The sequence below is a fragment of the Aedes aegypti genome, chromosome 1 (assembly GCF_002204515.2).
Source record: "Aedes aegypti strain LVP_AGWG chromosome 1, AaegL5.0 Primary Assembly, whole genome shotgun sequence".
Lineage (NCBI taxonomy): Eukaryota > Metazoa > Arthropoda > Insecta > Diptera > Culicidae > Aedes > Aedes aegypti.
The window spans coordinates 55015-72458 of NC_035107.1; the positions used below are offsets into that span (position 1 = coordinate 55015).

Sequence of the window (17444 nt, forward strand, 5' to 3'; positions counted from 1 at the left end):
CGATAGCAGATTATTAATCTTATGATTAATATTTGAATTACACTGACATTTTTTTTTTATGACAATAACAAATTTTATAGTGAGATATGTCTCTAATTTAATGTTCACAAGATTCATAGATTGAACAGCTTTGAAAATATCGTTCAAAGATGCCGCACTCTAACATATATTTTAATAACAAGACTTTTAGTCTCTTTACGAGAAAAAAAAAACATTTTGTATCATAAGTATCTCTATATTGATGGTCAAATATGAGCGAACAGGGCTGGAAGTAAGTTTAAATTTATAGCACAGCCATATTTTCCAACTAGTAAATATATTAAAATAGCATTTATAACAAAAATAAAATAAATTAGTTTATTTATCATTCATCTAAATTGAAAACGACGTACAATAGCATATTCAATTTCAATAACAATAAAGATGCACTTTAAGTCAAGTAGCAAATAACCGATAAATGGTCATGTTCACACAAACAGCAATGCCATTACTATTTCGAAAGAATATTTTTTCAGAACTAAGAAACTAAAGACATAATAACTGCTGAGTAGTACTGTCAGTATTTAATAGTTGACTAATAACTTTTCTAACATATCACAAACCAGAACGATAAGATAAAATCAATATCGTTTGTTAACATTGTCATTATGCATTGCATTCTAAAACAGTTTTTATTACGTCTCATCTAGGTTGCAGGTTCTTTGAAATCATAACAAAAATGCTTTAGGTGTAGGGTAATAAATGTTGCACCTTAAAACCATCATAGGTCCAGCTTCCTAACTTTAAGACACATGTTTGTACATCATATGGAAAATATTCAACATCTATTGAGCACGACGATTTGTACACTGCAGGTGGCTGCCAAATAACCAGACCAGTATTATATACTGTTGCTTTGGTCATTAATGTTACTTCATAATGACCATCAGCACTGTGAAAAGAAAAAATGTAAAAATGTAGAAAATTCACAAAAGAAAAAATGCATACAAATTTAATATTTTTTGAAGCTGAACATCCCCTCCTGTAATATATTGTACAATATGAGTAATTGTCATAAAATTAATAATAATAGAATCAAAACAGAATAAAATTATAAATACAATGCTTGATATCACAGAATATTTGTAAAACCAATACGATAAGCAATTAAATTGAATAATTGTTCTTTTCATAAGGGGCAGTCCATTAATTACGGGGGAGCAGGAGTTTTAAGATTTCTTCGCCATCGGGGAAGAGGGGCTTGTAAACACGCAAAAATTGTTTAACGTAATTAATGAATGGCCTGCTTTTTTTTAACAAAAGAGAAAAAAATGTTCTCTGCATCATTTGAAAAAAAAAACATACTTTTTGACCAACATTTTTTGTAGTATATCCGTTAAGCATGTGGGTTGTTGTCATAATTAACGTTTTTCATAATAACACTTCTGCCATAAATAAACCTAATTCAAATATTGTAAATTTTGTATTTTAATCGTCGCCGGTAAAACAATCGCCAGCCAACCAGCCGTTGCGAATTTGACGTTTCACCGCAGACACCAACTAAAATGTCCGCAGTCCGGTACTTATAAAAAAGACTTGAATGCGCTACTAGCAGAACTAGCACTCGTCGTAGTTATCCATCTCGGCAAGCCTCATTAAATAGATGTACGAATCGTGTTGTAAAAATCTTCATTATGCAACTTATTGCGTAAGCTACTATTTCATTTTAGCACCCTGTACAAAACCAAAGCAACATTATTTTTTATAAAAAAAACACGGCAAGTGTTGCCAACCTTCGATTAATTTTTTATTTGATTGAAGTTGAATTCAATATAATGTAGGGTGTCCCAGAAAGTGTGGGTACGACTTTGCCAATGAAAATCATAGTACTTTTCCAAACAATCAAATATTTTTATATTTTTGTAATTTACTATAGGGTATTTCAACCAGCATCTGTGAAAATTTTGTTTGAATAAATAAATATTTACATTGGAAATTTTGATTCTAGAAAATCAATTCTTATCTGGTCAGCACAGACCCTACATTCTGTTTTTGTTGAAAAATAACTAGTAAAATATGTTTTAATCAAAATCTTTCGCCGTGGTGAGCTCAAGTGGATTGTATCAAGGAGGTTTTACATACATTTTTGTTTGAAATTTTGTTTGGCTTTGTTGGAGAACACTTGAAAAAATGGTAAAGTTCGAAAAATTTCGAATTTTTCTCTCCACATAAGACAGCATAACGAAGTTATTACTCTTCAGGTATTATACATAGTAATAAAAATGATACATTTTGGATTTACGAATGGTTAATCCCTATTATCTTGAATAAGCAACTTAAATTTTTTATTTGCTCATGTTTTTACGTAAATTTAAGGATTTGTTATTTGACCTTTTTTAAATCGCCCAGGGCTGGAATCGAATTTTTAGTTCCAATGCAAATTTTACATGCTTAAGTTCAAAATTATAATATGAATATGTGATAATCTGATCAACTATCATATCGTCGCTGATAAATATATTTTTTTCAGATTTTTATTATACGCGCTTTCTGACACAGAGCAAATTTTGTAAAACAAAGGCTCAAAAATAACGCTATTTGTGCAAGACTGATAAGAGATGCTTTAAATAAGTGTTACGTAATCAATAATGATTAAAGAAACTTAAAAGTAGTAGTGGATACGAGTAACTGACACTGAAGAAGACTTCAAGTGGTAGTCGAAATACGCGTATCTGTCAAAGATAAGCATTTAGGAGCGGAATTCAAAGGTACACGGTACTCCATCTACTTTTAAGTTTCTCTATTTGAGATTCTGCTCAGAGGATTCGAACATTCATTAAAGAGTAATAATGATTAAATTATTTATTAAAAATCGCAATCTTCTCTTGTTCGGTACAGTAATCAAATGTGTAAAAATCAGTTTTTTTTTTCTTCACACGTCTTGAAATGGCAGTATGGTGAAGTCGTGCCCATACTTTCTGGGACACCCTATATAACGAACGCCAACATATACAGGGAAAACAAACTGAAATATCACGTCGTATTTGAAGCGCATCACTCACGTTACAAATATTTAAACGTAAAATACCATTCGAATATTGGTAACAAAATATGATGTCAATAGATCCGTTGCGATGTTTAATACATTTTATTGGAACAATTTAAAGGAAATTTAACGCAACATCCATATTGTAAGTGATGTGCAGAAAAAACGACGTGATAGGTGTCAATTATAGTGGATTATCTAAGCAAAACAATTTATAACATAGTAACAAAAAGTCCTATACATAATCTTATAGCGTCAATCGAAAGATTTCAACATCTCCTATAAGCGGAAAACATAAACTGAGTGATAAAATTATTTTTTGAGCATAAAATCGATTGAGCCACTTTTGGTTCACGTGTTCCTGTAGTTGCGCTAGTGCCCCAGTTGTAGCCGTTTGGTGATGAATGATGCAAGGAATTTCAAACAGAATAGTTGATTTTTACATAGGTTTAACATTTTTTCCTTGGAACAGCAACTAAAAGTTTTCGAATAATGCATAAAGATCATCTCTGGGACTTTTCTTCATTTTTATACATTTTTAAATCTTCAACAGTCAATACTTTGTTTTAAAAGGCAACTTTGCAGAAGCTAGCGCGTGGTAAAGCACATACAAATTATAGATACTATACTGCCCAAAAAATGTTCCAGCACATTTCTGCATGCTATATATGTCAAGCACCACCGCACATTTTAGTCAGCAGCAGAATAAAAATAATCTTTTCGAATATCTCAAAGATCGAATAATGTGTCTCCCGTAATTTGGGGTTTCTAAATCAGTTTCCGCTCTCAGAAATGTTCCAACATATCACATTTTTTCGCTAGAGGTCGTTGAAGTTGTATGATACAGTCAACTCTCCCTTATTCGATATTCCGTATCTCGATATCGAGTTAGAGAACCATAGTAAAATTTGGGTTACGACGAATGCTGTAAAAATCGAGTTCTGCAACGAGTTTCTTACAACATTTTCTGCAATGAGTTGCTTACAATATTTTATGCAATTTCGTACAAAGCCATTTTAGGCTATCAGAAATTATATGGATATTCATTCACCATTATTTCGCAATTTCTGAAAATTGTTAAGAGTCATTACGCATCTGAAATAATAATAAATCTTCGAGCTGTTTAGTGGAATACCTATATGCAGATGAAAAACCGAATTTAGTACTATACCATTTAATTCCACTAGAGTTTGTAGCCTTTGGCAGATACGCGTATTTCGACCTCAACTGTAATGCCGTCTTCAGTGTCGTGTACTAGACTCGAGTATCTCGAAGTACGCGTATCTGGCAAAAGATACAAACTCTAGTGGAATCAAATGATATAGTACTTAATTCGATTTTCATCTACTTTTCCGAAATAAGTTGCATACAAACCACGACTCTGCTTATCTCAGTGCAGAGCGATTGAAACAGCCTATTACGATTTCGAAATTGCAAAAAATACTGTTTTCTGTTATTGTTTAAATGGTATTGGAAGTAGGGGTAAACATCGCTTTTTTGCTAGACCCGTGAGTGTTAGTTTATTTAACAAATTTCGTAAATTATGGTAAAGGTTTATTATGTCTAACGTGGAAATTCATGACAAACAACCACATGGATTTCAAGTTTATGTCTAACGACATGAATGACCTTGTAAAAGAACAAACCCCATAGCCAGTACAGTGTATTTATGTGTTATTTTTTTATTATATACAATAGTTTTTTTTTTTACAAAATATGAAACAAACAAAAATGTGCTCGATGATATGTTATGAATCAATTTACAAAATGAGGCATGAGTGAGTAATGGTAAACTAAACTTGAAAACTATTTACATTTATATAAACTGTTTTTAAAAGAAGTTACGTGCATATTTTATAGTTAATGTAAATTATCTTTGTTTCCGTTTTAGGAAAATTCGCAAAAATCTCCCCAAACTATATACACAAATGATTGAAACTGTCATTAGTTTTGTAATGATACTAATGTCAAAGGAATTGTTTTTGATTCGTAATGTTTACATGGGTCAAAATTTTCAGCAAAAGACATAAATGAAATCACTTTGCAAAACAATTTACGACGAGTTCGGTGGCAAACTCCACTCTGAGAGAAGGGCCAATTAAACAAAGTAAAGTGTAATTTGCTACCTCCCACTATGATTTGTGGGACATTATTTTCATTTTTTTTATTACGATTTGACGCTCTTAACTGATACTATGTAGTAAGCTGCAAAAATATATATATATATATATGTTTTCAAATGAAGGTTTCATTAACATATGTATGTATAAAACATTAAATGAGGGTGCGTTTGCTAAAGCTTTAAAGTTTTTGCTAGTTTGTCAATCAAACAGGCTACTATTTACAGGGAAATACCACGGTGTGGTACGAGATGTGTCCTGAGTTAAAATTAAATCAAATTACATAACTTGGATTTAAATAAAAAATAAAAAATCAATCAAGAATTTGTATTGTCTAGAAAATATTCAGTGAAGCTATTTCTTTGGAAATGAATATGTAATCCAAGTGTTAGAAAGTTGGATAATTTCTCATAACCTACCTTAAAACCATCATATGTCCAACTTCCAAATTTTAACACGCATGTTTGTTCATCAAATGGAAAATACTCTACGTCTATTTCACATGATGATTTGTATATGGCAGGAGGTTTCCATTCAACTAAGCCTTCGGAATATATCGTGGCTTTTGTCGCTAATGTTACTTCGAAATTACCGTCAGCACTGATACATTCGACATTTAATTTTAGATGCAGAAAGGGGAGATTTAGCATATGAATTTAAGCATGGAATTAAAATGTTGATTTTAATATTTTGTTTATGCTTTATTTTGGTTATATTTATATGAGCGCTCATGAGCATGACACACAGTATTTGAAATGTAAACATATTAAAAATAATACTTAACAAATATAAATAAATTAGCAATCTATGAGCATGAGTAAATTATAAGAGTACACTTAAAATGTCAAAACGACTGCATTACTCAAAGAACTTTTTTTTGTTTCCATGTATGTTTGATTAGCAACTTTTGATTAGATGAGAATGATTGCTTTAACGATCGCAGATAATGTTTGCTGTCTCAACTGTTTGTGAATTGAGTATTTAATACTTCGCATCTGTTTTGATTAGGATTGAACCTATATCTGGTCTTTTAGTTGATACATTCAATTGTTTTTGAATCGGGTTAGAACAAAAATGTGTATCGATATGATCAGGTTTGGAACAATGTACTTACTTGTTATATAATACAATGTCTGGACGCCAGATGTGATCTGATGGGACATGTAACATTTGAACTCCACCGTATTCCTTCGGTTCCCATCGTAATTTGTAGTCGTACCAGGACTATTGATGGATAAAATTTACAAAGATTGTTTGATCATTACATAGATGAAATAATTTGTTGTCTTGTTAAGGGGACAGGATACATCATTGATTTCGAAATTTTCAAAAGCAATATTTTCGTTCCAAATTAAGAAAATTTACAGGAAAATGTGTTCATTGTATTCTATTCTCCAACCGAAACACAAAGAACACATTTTCATCAATAATTGTTAGCTTTGAACAGATGCTTTTGAAGTTTCGATGATGACGATTATCACGATGATGGAGCGTTGAACGTAAATCTCCTATAAAGAAAAAATGTGAAATCTAAAAAAAAAGGGATTCACTTATCCCGCGCTGATTAATACCTATTTCAGGCATCTGTGCTAGTGAGAGAGGCAGTAGTAACAGGTTAAAGAATAAAAAATCACCAAAAATTAACGGAAAAAACACATACTATCACTAGATCGCCACTCTATATCTGTTACACTTCTATTCCTGTTGCCCTATGGTCATCAATAAATATCATATAAAAATAGAAAGATTAGGAACATAATAGATATACTGCTTCGCGACTAAAACCTCAAATATGTCTCAAATTGCTTGATAATGGTAATCTATTAATTATCTTGGATACCTGATATCATCTCGTTGGAAATAACAGTCAAATTGAAAATTCGATTTTCTAGTGAAATTGGTCCAAATTAAGTTTTTTCATCCAATCGTTTAAAAAGGCATTACTACAAGTTTTTTTGTTGTAATGCAGAAATTTGTGCATAAACCTGAACTAGAGGTACGAATTTAACTTCTTTTTGGTAATTCCACTAAAGTTTCAAACGAATTATGACAAATTATATAGATTTGAATGATGAAATCGATAAATTATAATGAAAAATGAAAATGAAATTTTCACCTCTAGGGGCAAAAAGGGGCAAGAAAAACTATTGCACGTTTGACAGTATGGATGATTTGCTGCTTCATAGTGAGTGACTCATTTTCCCGAAACACTTCACATAAAACGTTCGAACTTTTGAAAATTTAACAAAGTTTTGGAGAAAGATTGTTGTAGTGAATGAACCGTAAAATTGATTGAAAATTGTTTAACGTGCATTCGGACAGTTAGAACTGAAGAGAATTTTGTGGCAGTGTGTTCATCATAGTGGTTATCACGCCTAATGGTATGGGTGCCCTAGTGTAGATGTGGTTGTGAACCTTAGAGGAAAACAATATGCACTCTGTCTCGAATAACACCCAAAATCCGGGTGTAAATTTTTCAAATTGGGTAATATTTCCATATGCATTTTGATGAGTCTGAAAAGCGTGTGCAAGTTTCTTTGAGGAAAACAAAAACAAACTGTGTATGACGAGCGTATGCTAGTCTAAGTGTGTTCAAATGTCACTAAGCTCTAACAAAGTCAAAGATTTCATACTGAATGCAGATGTTGAACAGTATATAACATTTTAAGGAAAAACACATTGTATTGACTAACCATCCACAGTTTGTTTGAAAAATACATAAACGAAACGATGTCACAATAAAAATGTGCATGTTGAGCTTGTTACATGTTAACAATCCATCACTGAGAAAAATCCACACGTTTTATCCGTGTGTTTGAAATTATGGATCGATTCATGAACGTCTATATCGATTTGATGTGATTTTCTAACAAACTTCGAGTGTGTTACACATTCAATTCTTTAGTTTTGCTTCATGGACTGATTCATCAACCGACAACATGAATTCCATAATATTCCACATAAGTTCCTGAAGCTTTCCATTTCAAATTCGTATAGGTTGACACTATGGGTACATAGATCATCACCCAACACGGATTCAGTGTGTTTAACTTATGATTATCTTGTGTCATAATCATCATGTAGGGGAAGACGGGGTAAGACCGCCCACCTAAGCATGTTAATTCATATGTCAAAATCAAGAATTAATAAATCCTTTTCCGACGCAGCATGTCGTTTTTTGAAGCCTTAGGCATGATCAAAAAATATCACAGGTGTTGTATTTGTAAAAATATATTTATTTCTTTACGCTTGAAAAAGTGATGTCTTATCAAGATTATTTTTAGCTACGGGGTAAAACCGCCCACCCACGGGGTAAAAGCGACCACCACGATTTTCGAACACAGTTTTGAGAAAAAATATATCAGTTCCCTAAGATTCTGAAAAGTATAATGTTTTAGGAATTCTATATTGATTAACGGGGATATTGAAACATTTTTAGGATTAATTAATTAAAAAAACTCAGCTGTTTACTTATTTTTACCTTGAGACACCCATATTTTGGAAAAATATACGGATTTGGCTTGTTCTTATAACAAAATTGATTTCATTTTTCTTGAATAGTAATGTAAATCGTAGTTACAACTTTTAAAATGGTTTGGACATTTTATTTGGTATAAATTAGGGGTGGCGGTCGTACCCCATCAACAGTGGTCGGTTTTACCCCGCTTGCGACATTTTCACAACTTAGGCCATTTCAAAGCTAAATATTTACAATTCATATTTCACTTCACTGAAGCATATTTCACATTTCTGTTGATGCATGGACGGGTAATTTGTTATGTTTTTTTTTTCAAAAAAATCCCTTCCGAAATGCTTAAGTGAGCATCTGTTAAATTTAGATCAAATTCAATATTGTCGAGCAGAATCTTTGTTTTTGATATTTGGTATGAAAAATTTAATGTAAATACCATCATAAATGGTTCGGAATGTCAAAAATCTTGTATTTATGAAAAGTGCTTGGTAACCCGGACGAGGCCGTCGGCTTCGTGGTAGGCCGCGCACACGTTGGCTTTTTGCAGTTGAAGAGGACTTAAGGGCACTTAACGTTCAGGGCGACTGGAAGCGATTGGCTCAGGACCGAGCCCAGTGGATTCAACGTAGCGGATTGTAGCCCATCAAGTATCAAGTATCAAGTAAGCTTGGTGAATTTTTAAGACAACCGCCATTTTCATGCCAAACTGAAGGTGGTCCGTCTTACCCCGGAGGGCGCTCTTACCCCGTCTTCCCCTAACATGATTCATGTTCAAGTTGGTCGATCTGAAATCGATGAGCTTGCTGTCGATTGCCGTGTTCCAAATCTCTGAATTGTTAGTGATCAACCCATAGCGAACTAAATTGCGGTCGGACCTCGTGTCAAACAACAGTCATCATCATGTTCCAAAGAGAAGAAGCAAATTCTGAAGCTGAAAGTGTTAGAGGAAAATTTGCGGATTCGTTTTTCTTTCGAATAGTGAAGATGTCCGAGTGAAGATGAAGAGTTCATTCTAATTTTCTATACATAAAATGTATTACTTCCAGCATTAGATATAATGCAGAGAATCGGATTCCACTAACGAATTTTCCTAGCTTTCAGCTTCAAATAAAATGAAATATGCTAATCACGGGCTTCCCAAAATATGGACGCCCCGTTTGTTGCCGACTCACTTGTTTGAAAAAAAAAAAACTTTCGAGTGAGCTTGCGACAAGCAGAGGAGCCTCGAATCCATATATTGGGGAGCAAGAGTTCTTGTATCAAATTTCTTCTTTCAGTCTCATGACATTCATGTTCTATCACACATGACTATCTAAAGCCACTACATTTCGAATTCAATAAGCAAATCAGTTGGTTTTCATGATTTCATATTTAGACATTCATGTTTATTTCACATGACAACCTAATATTGATACACATACACATGTAATTATGCCGTGAAGTCAATGACGAAATCCATATGGCTACCACACTCAAGTCATGTGGTTTTCCTCATTGCGCAAATCTATAAGTAAAACACACGACCTTGACGTGTAGATTTTTCTCAGTGATTCTCAACTGGATACGAATATCTTTTCACACTAGCAAAACGCGAACCGAGCACGATTGATCTGGATTTCTCACAGGGGCATGCAATAGAATCAAAAAACTACACTGCTTTGCCCAACAAAAAGCGCGAAACGTAACGTAAAAAAACTTATTCACCGGCGCCACGAAAAAATGAATAGGCTTGCTTGGGCTTTAGAAAATAGTAGTTTACGTAACAAGTTGCAGAATGATGAATTTATACAGCATGAGTCGTACATTTATCCGACGAGGCTTGCCGAACAATACATCACATACACTACATACAATGAACTTTATTGTAGAACTACGGAATGCATAGTAAAATTAAGAACTGCACCAACAATTTTCAACCGACTAACCGACTAAATTTATCTGTTAACACTACCAAAACATAGTCAACATCACTACACAAGAAAATATAGTCGGTTTTTTTTTCAACCAGAGTTGGGGACGGACCTGGTGTAGTGGTTAGAACACTCGCCTCTCACGCCGAGGACCTGGGATCGAATCCCATCCCCGACATAGTCTCTTATGACGTAAAAAGTTATAGTGACGACTTCCTTCGGAAGGGAAGTAAAGCCGTTGGTCCCGAGATGAACTAGCCCAGGGCTAAAAATCTCGTTAATAAAGTCAAATCAATCAATCAACCAGAGTTGTAGTATTTATGACTATGAACATTCTTGATTTGACAAGTTTGGCATTGTACTTTTGACCACACTGAGTTGTACGGTGTGTGTCTTGGATTGAAATACAATGCTTTGAAGTGCTACTATGGACTAGGTATATTCGATTTGTATATGGGAATATAGGTGGGTTCTGTCCTAAGGTGTCCCTTCACACCCTATTTAAAAAAAAAAACAATAATCAATAGGGTCCCAAAATGTTCAATGAAATCTTGTTTTCATTTAATAACAAGAAAGAGCATGTTACTGCAACTACTTTAACAATTAAGTGCTCAAAACACCACAGGGGTTTTAGTTTTAACACTGGGATTGTTCTTATTTGACATTTCGAAAGAGACACGGAAAACAAAAACAAAAACAAATTGAGTAAACATGTGTTTTTGGCCTAAACTTATTCAACTTATTCACCGGCGCCACGAAAAAATGAATAGGCTTGCTTGGGCTTTAGAAAATAGTAGTTTACGTAACAAGTTGCAGAATGATGAATTTATACAGCATGAGTCGTACATTTATCCGACGAGGCTTGCCGAACAATACATCACATACACTACATACAATGAACTTTATTGTAGAACTACGGAATGCATAGTAAAATTAAGAACTGCACCAACAATTTTCAACCGACTAACCGACTAAATTTATCTGTTAACACTACCAAAACATAGTCAACATCACTACACAAGAAAATATAGTCGGTTTTTTTTTCAACCAGAGTTGGGGACGGACCTGGTGTAGTGGTTAGAACACTCGCCTCTCACGCCGAGGACCTGGGATCGAATCCCATCCCCGACATAGTCTCTTATGACGTAAAAAGTTATAGTGACGACTTCCTTCGGAAGGGAAGTAAAGCCGTTGGTCCCGAGATGAACTAGCCCAGGGCTAAAAATCTCGTTAATAAAGTCAAATCAATCAATCAACCAGAGTTGTAGTATTTATGACTATGAACATTCTTGATTTGACAAGTTTGGCATTGTACTTTTGACCACACTGAGTTGTACGGTGTGTGTCTTGGATTGAAATACAATGCTTTGAAGTGCTACTATGGACTAGGTATATTCGATTTGTATATGGGAATATAGGTGGGTTCTGTCCTAAGGTGTCCCTTCACACCCTATTTAAAAAAAAAACAATAATCAATAGGGTCCCAAAATGTTCAATGAAATCTTGTTTTCATTTAATAACAAGAAAGAGCATGTTACTGCAACTACTTTAACAATTAAGTGCTCAAAACACCACAGGGGTTTTAGTTTTAACACTGGGATTGTTCTTATTTGACATTTCGAAAGAGACACGGAAAACAAAAACAAAAACAAATTGAGTAAACATGTGTTTTTGGCCTAAACTTAGGCGTTTGGCACTAAAATTGGGACAGAGCTTTAGGACCCCATTCTTAGACTGTAATGGGAAGAAAGAACCTTCTTCTTCTTATTCTTCTTGGCATTACGTCCTCAATGGGACAGAACCTGCTTCTCAGCTTAGTGTTCTTATGAGCACTTCCACAGTTATTAACTGAGAGCTTTCTTTGCCAAAGTTGCCATTTTCGCAATCGTTTATCGTGAATGAATGAATGAATTATCTTTATTATAGAGACTTGCAGCCCTTGGCTGGTTCGTCTCTTTTTCGTTTATCGTGTGGCAGGTACGATTATACTCTATGCCCAGGGAAGTCAAGGAAATTTCCATTACGAAAAGATCCTGGACCGACCGGGAATCGAACCCAGACACCTTCAGCATGGCTTTGCTTTATAGCGGACGAAAGAACCCTTGGAAGTAAATAAAGCCGACTCTGAAAGTCCCAAGTTCCCTACTCGGGCTTGCCGGTGTCTTAGGTAACAAGAGTTCCAACAGGTCACCAGTAGTATGGTGTGCTAGTCACACGCAATCATATCAAGTGTATAAAGAAGGGAAAATTATTTAGGGTATAAAATACGACAGACCACAGAGCTGGTCACTTAGTGCGAATGACGGAAGAGAGAAGTACGAAATTAATGTTCATCAGGGAACCAGCTAGAACTCGGAGACTTCAAAGAAGATCGAGAAAACATTGTCTGTACACAGTGGGAGAGGACATGGAGTCCAAGATAGGTATCAAAGTCGAGATATTCTTGCATCAATACAAAATAACAAGCTCTGAAGTTTTTAAACCTGAATATTCGCCTGCAATGTACAGTTATCAAATTTTATACTCATTTTATTTTTTTGTCTGGTTTACTTTTAATGTAAGTATTTCAGCACATTTTTCCTTTATTGTCAATCTTTTGGTGTTTATGTTAAAATACACAGTCTATATGGTTATACTGAAAGCAATACTACTCACTTGCTCAACCCAAAGGTTTGTAGTCATTATCTGATTTTTTAGATTCTGAAAAAAAAAACAAATGTGATTTGAATGAAAAAACTTTAAAAACGATAAACGTTTTATAAAGGAAATCAGTGATTGAATTTTTTGCAAACTGAATCTTAAATGTGGTGCATTGAACGGGTTATATTTTTTTTTCAAATACCGTTTTGTCTCAAATTCCGAACAGATTCATATTCCGAACACTCGTCTTTTGTATGGCAGATTGGTTGAAATGTTTCGCTGAAATATGTCATCAAATTACAAGGAAATGGCAGTCAATTGCAATTCATTTTTAACGTCTTCCAAACTTTTTTATACCTCGGGAGTAGTGGTGATTGTCTAGTTCTAGTCCTGTAAAACTAGCTCAGATAAATTTATTTGCAAAATTATTTATTTGAATACGATTTATTCATACTGTTTAGATTTGAATCAAGGTGTTCGGAATATGAGACGGAATGTTCGGCATTTGAATCAAAATGTTGTTCCATACTTTTACTTAAAAACAATACAAAACAAGTTCAAATGAACAATTTTATCGGCACACCCAACAGCTAACGGTGAGATTTTGCGAAGAAATATTTTTTTTCACAAATATCAGCTAATTTATTCCTATCAGATGTATTTGAAGTCACTGTTGGCCTTACGTGTTCGGAATATGAGTCAAAACGGTATACAAGATTTCAAAAAACATGACGCTGGTCAAATAACTAAAATCAATTTTTAACGAAATGGAGATTATGTACCGTTTTGACTCATATTCCGAACACTTAAGGCCAACAACTTCAAATGCATCTGATAGGCATAAATTTGCTGATATTTGTGAAAATTTTAATTTCTTCGCAAAGTCTAACCGTTAGCTGTTGGGTGTACTAATAAAAATGTTTATTTAAACTTGTTTAGTATTGTTTTTACGTAAAAGTATGAAACATCATTTTGACTCAAATGCCGAAACTGCGTTCATTCTGTCTCATATTTCGAACACCTTGATGCAAATTCCGAACAGCAAGAAAAAATCGTATTCGAATGAATAATTTCGCAAATAAATTTATCTGAACTAGTTTATGTGGTCTCAAGCTAGGGAATTATCACTACTCTCGAGCTATAAAATTGATTGGAAGACGTAAAATCGAATTGCAATTCATTGCCATTTCCTAGTAATTTGTTGACATATTTCAGCGAAACATTTCAACCTTGTCGCCATACAAAAACCGAGTGTTCGGAATATGAGTCTATTTGGAATTTGAGACAATACGGTATGTCTTTTGAAAATTCACTGAAAAAATGAGTAGAAACTTACATTTTATCAATTTTTCATTCATTTTTAGACTATAATTTTCAATCTTACACACAGTACACATTCTGTTTTCGTTTGGAAAATAAGTAAGAAAGTAAAACTAGTACTTACCACATCAATTAGTTGTGACAATTTCAATTTGATGCATACTCGCAATACATCAGAGGTGTTAACCACAGGTCGGACTAATTTATTATAATTGCTAAGCAAATCGTCATAGAGCCGTTTGGCATCGGGATTTCCAGCTACCGCGCCATGCACTACGAGTGCTGATAAAAGCCATGCACGTAATGTTTCTCCAGCACTTGGTGACATTTTTTTCATCTTTCTGGTTATAGATTCACAAATTTTCCTAATAGTTATTCGAATTGCATATAGTTGTAGCATTCATCACAAACAACTCATCAGTGCAGCGTACCTATAAAACATTGAAAAGGGGGTTAATACAAATACAAAGATAATAGGATTAAAAACTACTTATGAGCTTTCATATTGTGGCCAAATATGAGTAACTTTTAATAAACACCCCTGCCGAATCAAATAGTAAGAAATCCCTATTTATTTCAAACTCAAACAAAAAAAAAATGGGCTGGCAAAGCCTGAACATGGCGTAGCAAACCAAGCATACAACCTCGAATTTTCAATTTCACAAATCCAGAGAACCAGACAACCGTTTGTGCTGAAAATTTAACCCAATGGTTATCTGATAAGGACTGCCTGTTAATATAAAGTATTGTGAATTCTACATAGAGAAAAAGTTTGAAAATCCAATCTCCCATATCTTCCCTACTATTCTTTACATAAAAATAGTGTTCTGTGAAATTTTCAGCTTATTCGGTGGTGATTTAAAGGTGGTCCAAAGCCACTATAGGTTTATATGGAAAATACTGTGGAGAAATTTCGAAAATGTTCCAAACACGTTAGTACTGTAATGTCAATACAAACTTATGATCCCATAGTCAAAACTCATTCATTCAAGCTCAATGAAGGATGTTGCCGAAGGAAAAGAATCCCTTCTCAGCTAATTTTGTTTGGGATTTTTGTAGGATTTACAGGGCTATAATCCCATATGAAGCAAAATAATAGCAAACAAGCTCGCCTGTCCGTGCGACTGAATTGCTCTCTTCAGCAAATTTTTGTATTATGGTTTGAAGAATGAGTTTTCACTAAGGGATGATAAGTTTGTACTTACATTCCAGTACTAACGTAGTTGGAACATTTTTCAAAATTTCTCCATAGTAATTTCCATTTAAGCCTATATTGTCTTTGGGCCACCTTTAAATCATTACCTAGAAAGCTGAAAATTTCACAGAATACTATTTTTATGGTAAAAAAGATATGGGATATTGGATTTCTAAACTTTTTTTAAATTATGAACCAACCTAATGAGCAATCCCACGATTATTAACTGAGAGCTTTCTTTGCCTAAGTTGACATTTCCGCATTCGTATATCGTGTGGCAAGTACGATGATACTTTATGCCCAGGGAAGTCAAGGAAGTTTCTATTACGAAAATATCTTGGAACGACTGGAATTCGAACCCAGATTCAGTATGGCTTTGCTTAGTAGCCACGGACATTACCCACTCGGCTAAGGAAGGCCCCTTAGCAATGTAAAAGTTAAGAGTCTATTTTGCGAGTTATATTTACCAAAAATGAATAATCTCAAAATTTGGTAAAACTGATAATTAAATCTAGATAAAAACGTATTATTGTGAGTATTGGGTTTTTCTTGAAACTCTTTTCAAAATTCGTTCGGTCACATTGGTATAATTATTGGAAATAGGAATGATACTCTTATTTGGAAATGGTTTTGGAGCTATTGATCCTTTCAAGCACGAGCTGGATAGACAATAATAATATTATGTCGTTTCTGAGTTCTTTATGACAATTTTTTTGGGCTCCATTTCGGATTTCCGTGAATTTTCATGATTACCTCAGAAATCTGCCATAGGATCAACATAATTGTTAGTAGCTTTTGATATTCACGCCGGGAGTATGGTAGGGCAGTGAACTGTTTAATTATTGACATACTAAAAGTTGATCGAAATTTAAGTTGACATTTTTTTCATCCCTTAGCACCCCATTTTACGCTAAATCAAAACCACTCAGTAGTTTATTTACTAAAACTTTTTTAAACGATGACGCTGTACTTCTGTGTACTCTATCAATGTGAATCAAATTAGTTTCCACATTCTTTTTTTTAATTGCGGAAACGCATAGTCCATAAGTTCCCAAGAGGCCTGTAACATTTAACTATAAATTTTTTGAAAGGATTATTATTAATTATTCTAGTTTTTACTGCAACAACACTCTTGTCAATTAATTTTCTACAAAGTGTTTCGTCTTTGGTCTTCAATAGTTCCGCTTTTATCTTTAATATTACCTGGTCAGTTAGAAGATGTATTGTTAAATTAATTCAAATTATTCTTATAACAGCCAAAAAAGGGTTGAACACCTATAACGACTTGAACAATTACAACAAATATTTTGTCTTATACGGCTAAAGTACAACTTGAAAAAAGAAAAACAACGACAATTTATTTTCAGTCGAATTGGTGGAGACAGATTATTCGAAGTCCTGATCATCCCGTCTAATAACAAGGTTTTTTATAACACATTTCCGATCTATTAATCACAAATTCGCTTTCAATTCCTAGCACAAAAGCATGAATGTATCACTAGAGCACTGCTTATAATTTATGAATGGAGCATTCAAAGCAATTCTCTGTACATCTTTGTTGCGTACATATTCACGTTTGTATATAGATATGGGCTTGGCTCACAAAGGGAAAAAGCACTAACCTAAAAGAGGAGGTTTTTAGCGTTACATAAAAATGGCCTATTATCGATTTACTTTCACTTTCTTAAAACTTGAATATGCCAAATCATTACGGATGAGCCAAGCGCTTTTTAATATCCAGATTATCGATATTTTTGATAAT

General features: G+C 33.8%; 1 protein-coding gene across 9 annotated transcripts in view; it reads right to left on the reverse strand.

Moving 5' to 3' along the window:
* Positions 1-17444, reverse strand: part of LOC5575838 (acetylcholine receptor subunit alpha-like) — a 63409-nt gene that overhangs the window by 14360 nt on the left and 31605 nt on the right. For 5 of the 9 annotated variants that reach the window (XM_021838742.1, XM_021838740.1, XM_001655814.2 and 2 more), the window contains exons 2-5: positions 14612-14918; positions 13183-13227; positions 6260-6369; positions 5565-5745 (exon numbers count right to left, since the gene is read on the reverse strand). In XM_021838742.1, the coding sequence (XP_021694434.1) occupies positions 5565-5745; positions 6260-6369; positions 13183-13227; positions 14612-14887 (612 nt within the window). In that variant the 5' untranslated portion in view covers positions 14888-14918. Of the gene's footprint in view, positions 1-750; positions 932-5564; positions 5746-6259; positions 6370-13182; positions 13228-14611; positions 14919-17444 lie in introns of all 9 variants that reach the window. The other 4 variants (XM_021838741.1, XM_021838743.1, XM_021838744.1 and 1 more) reach the window with 3 other exon arrangements.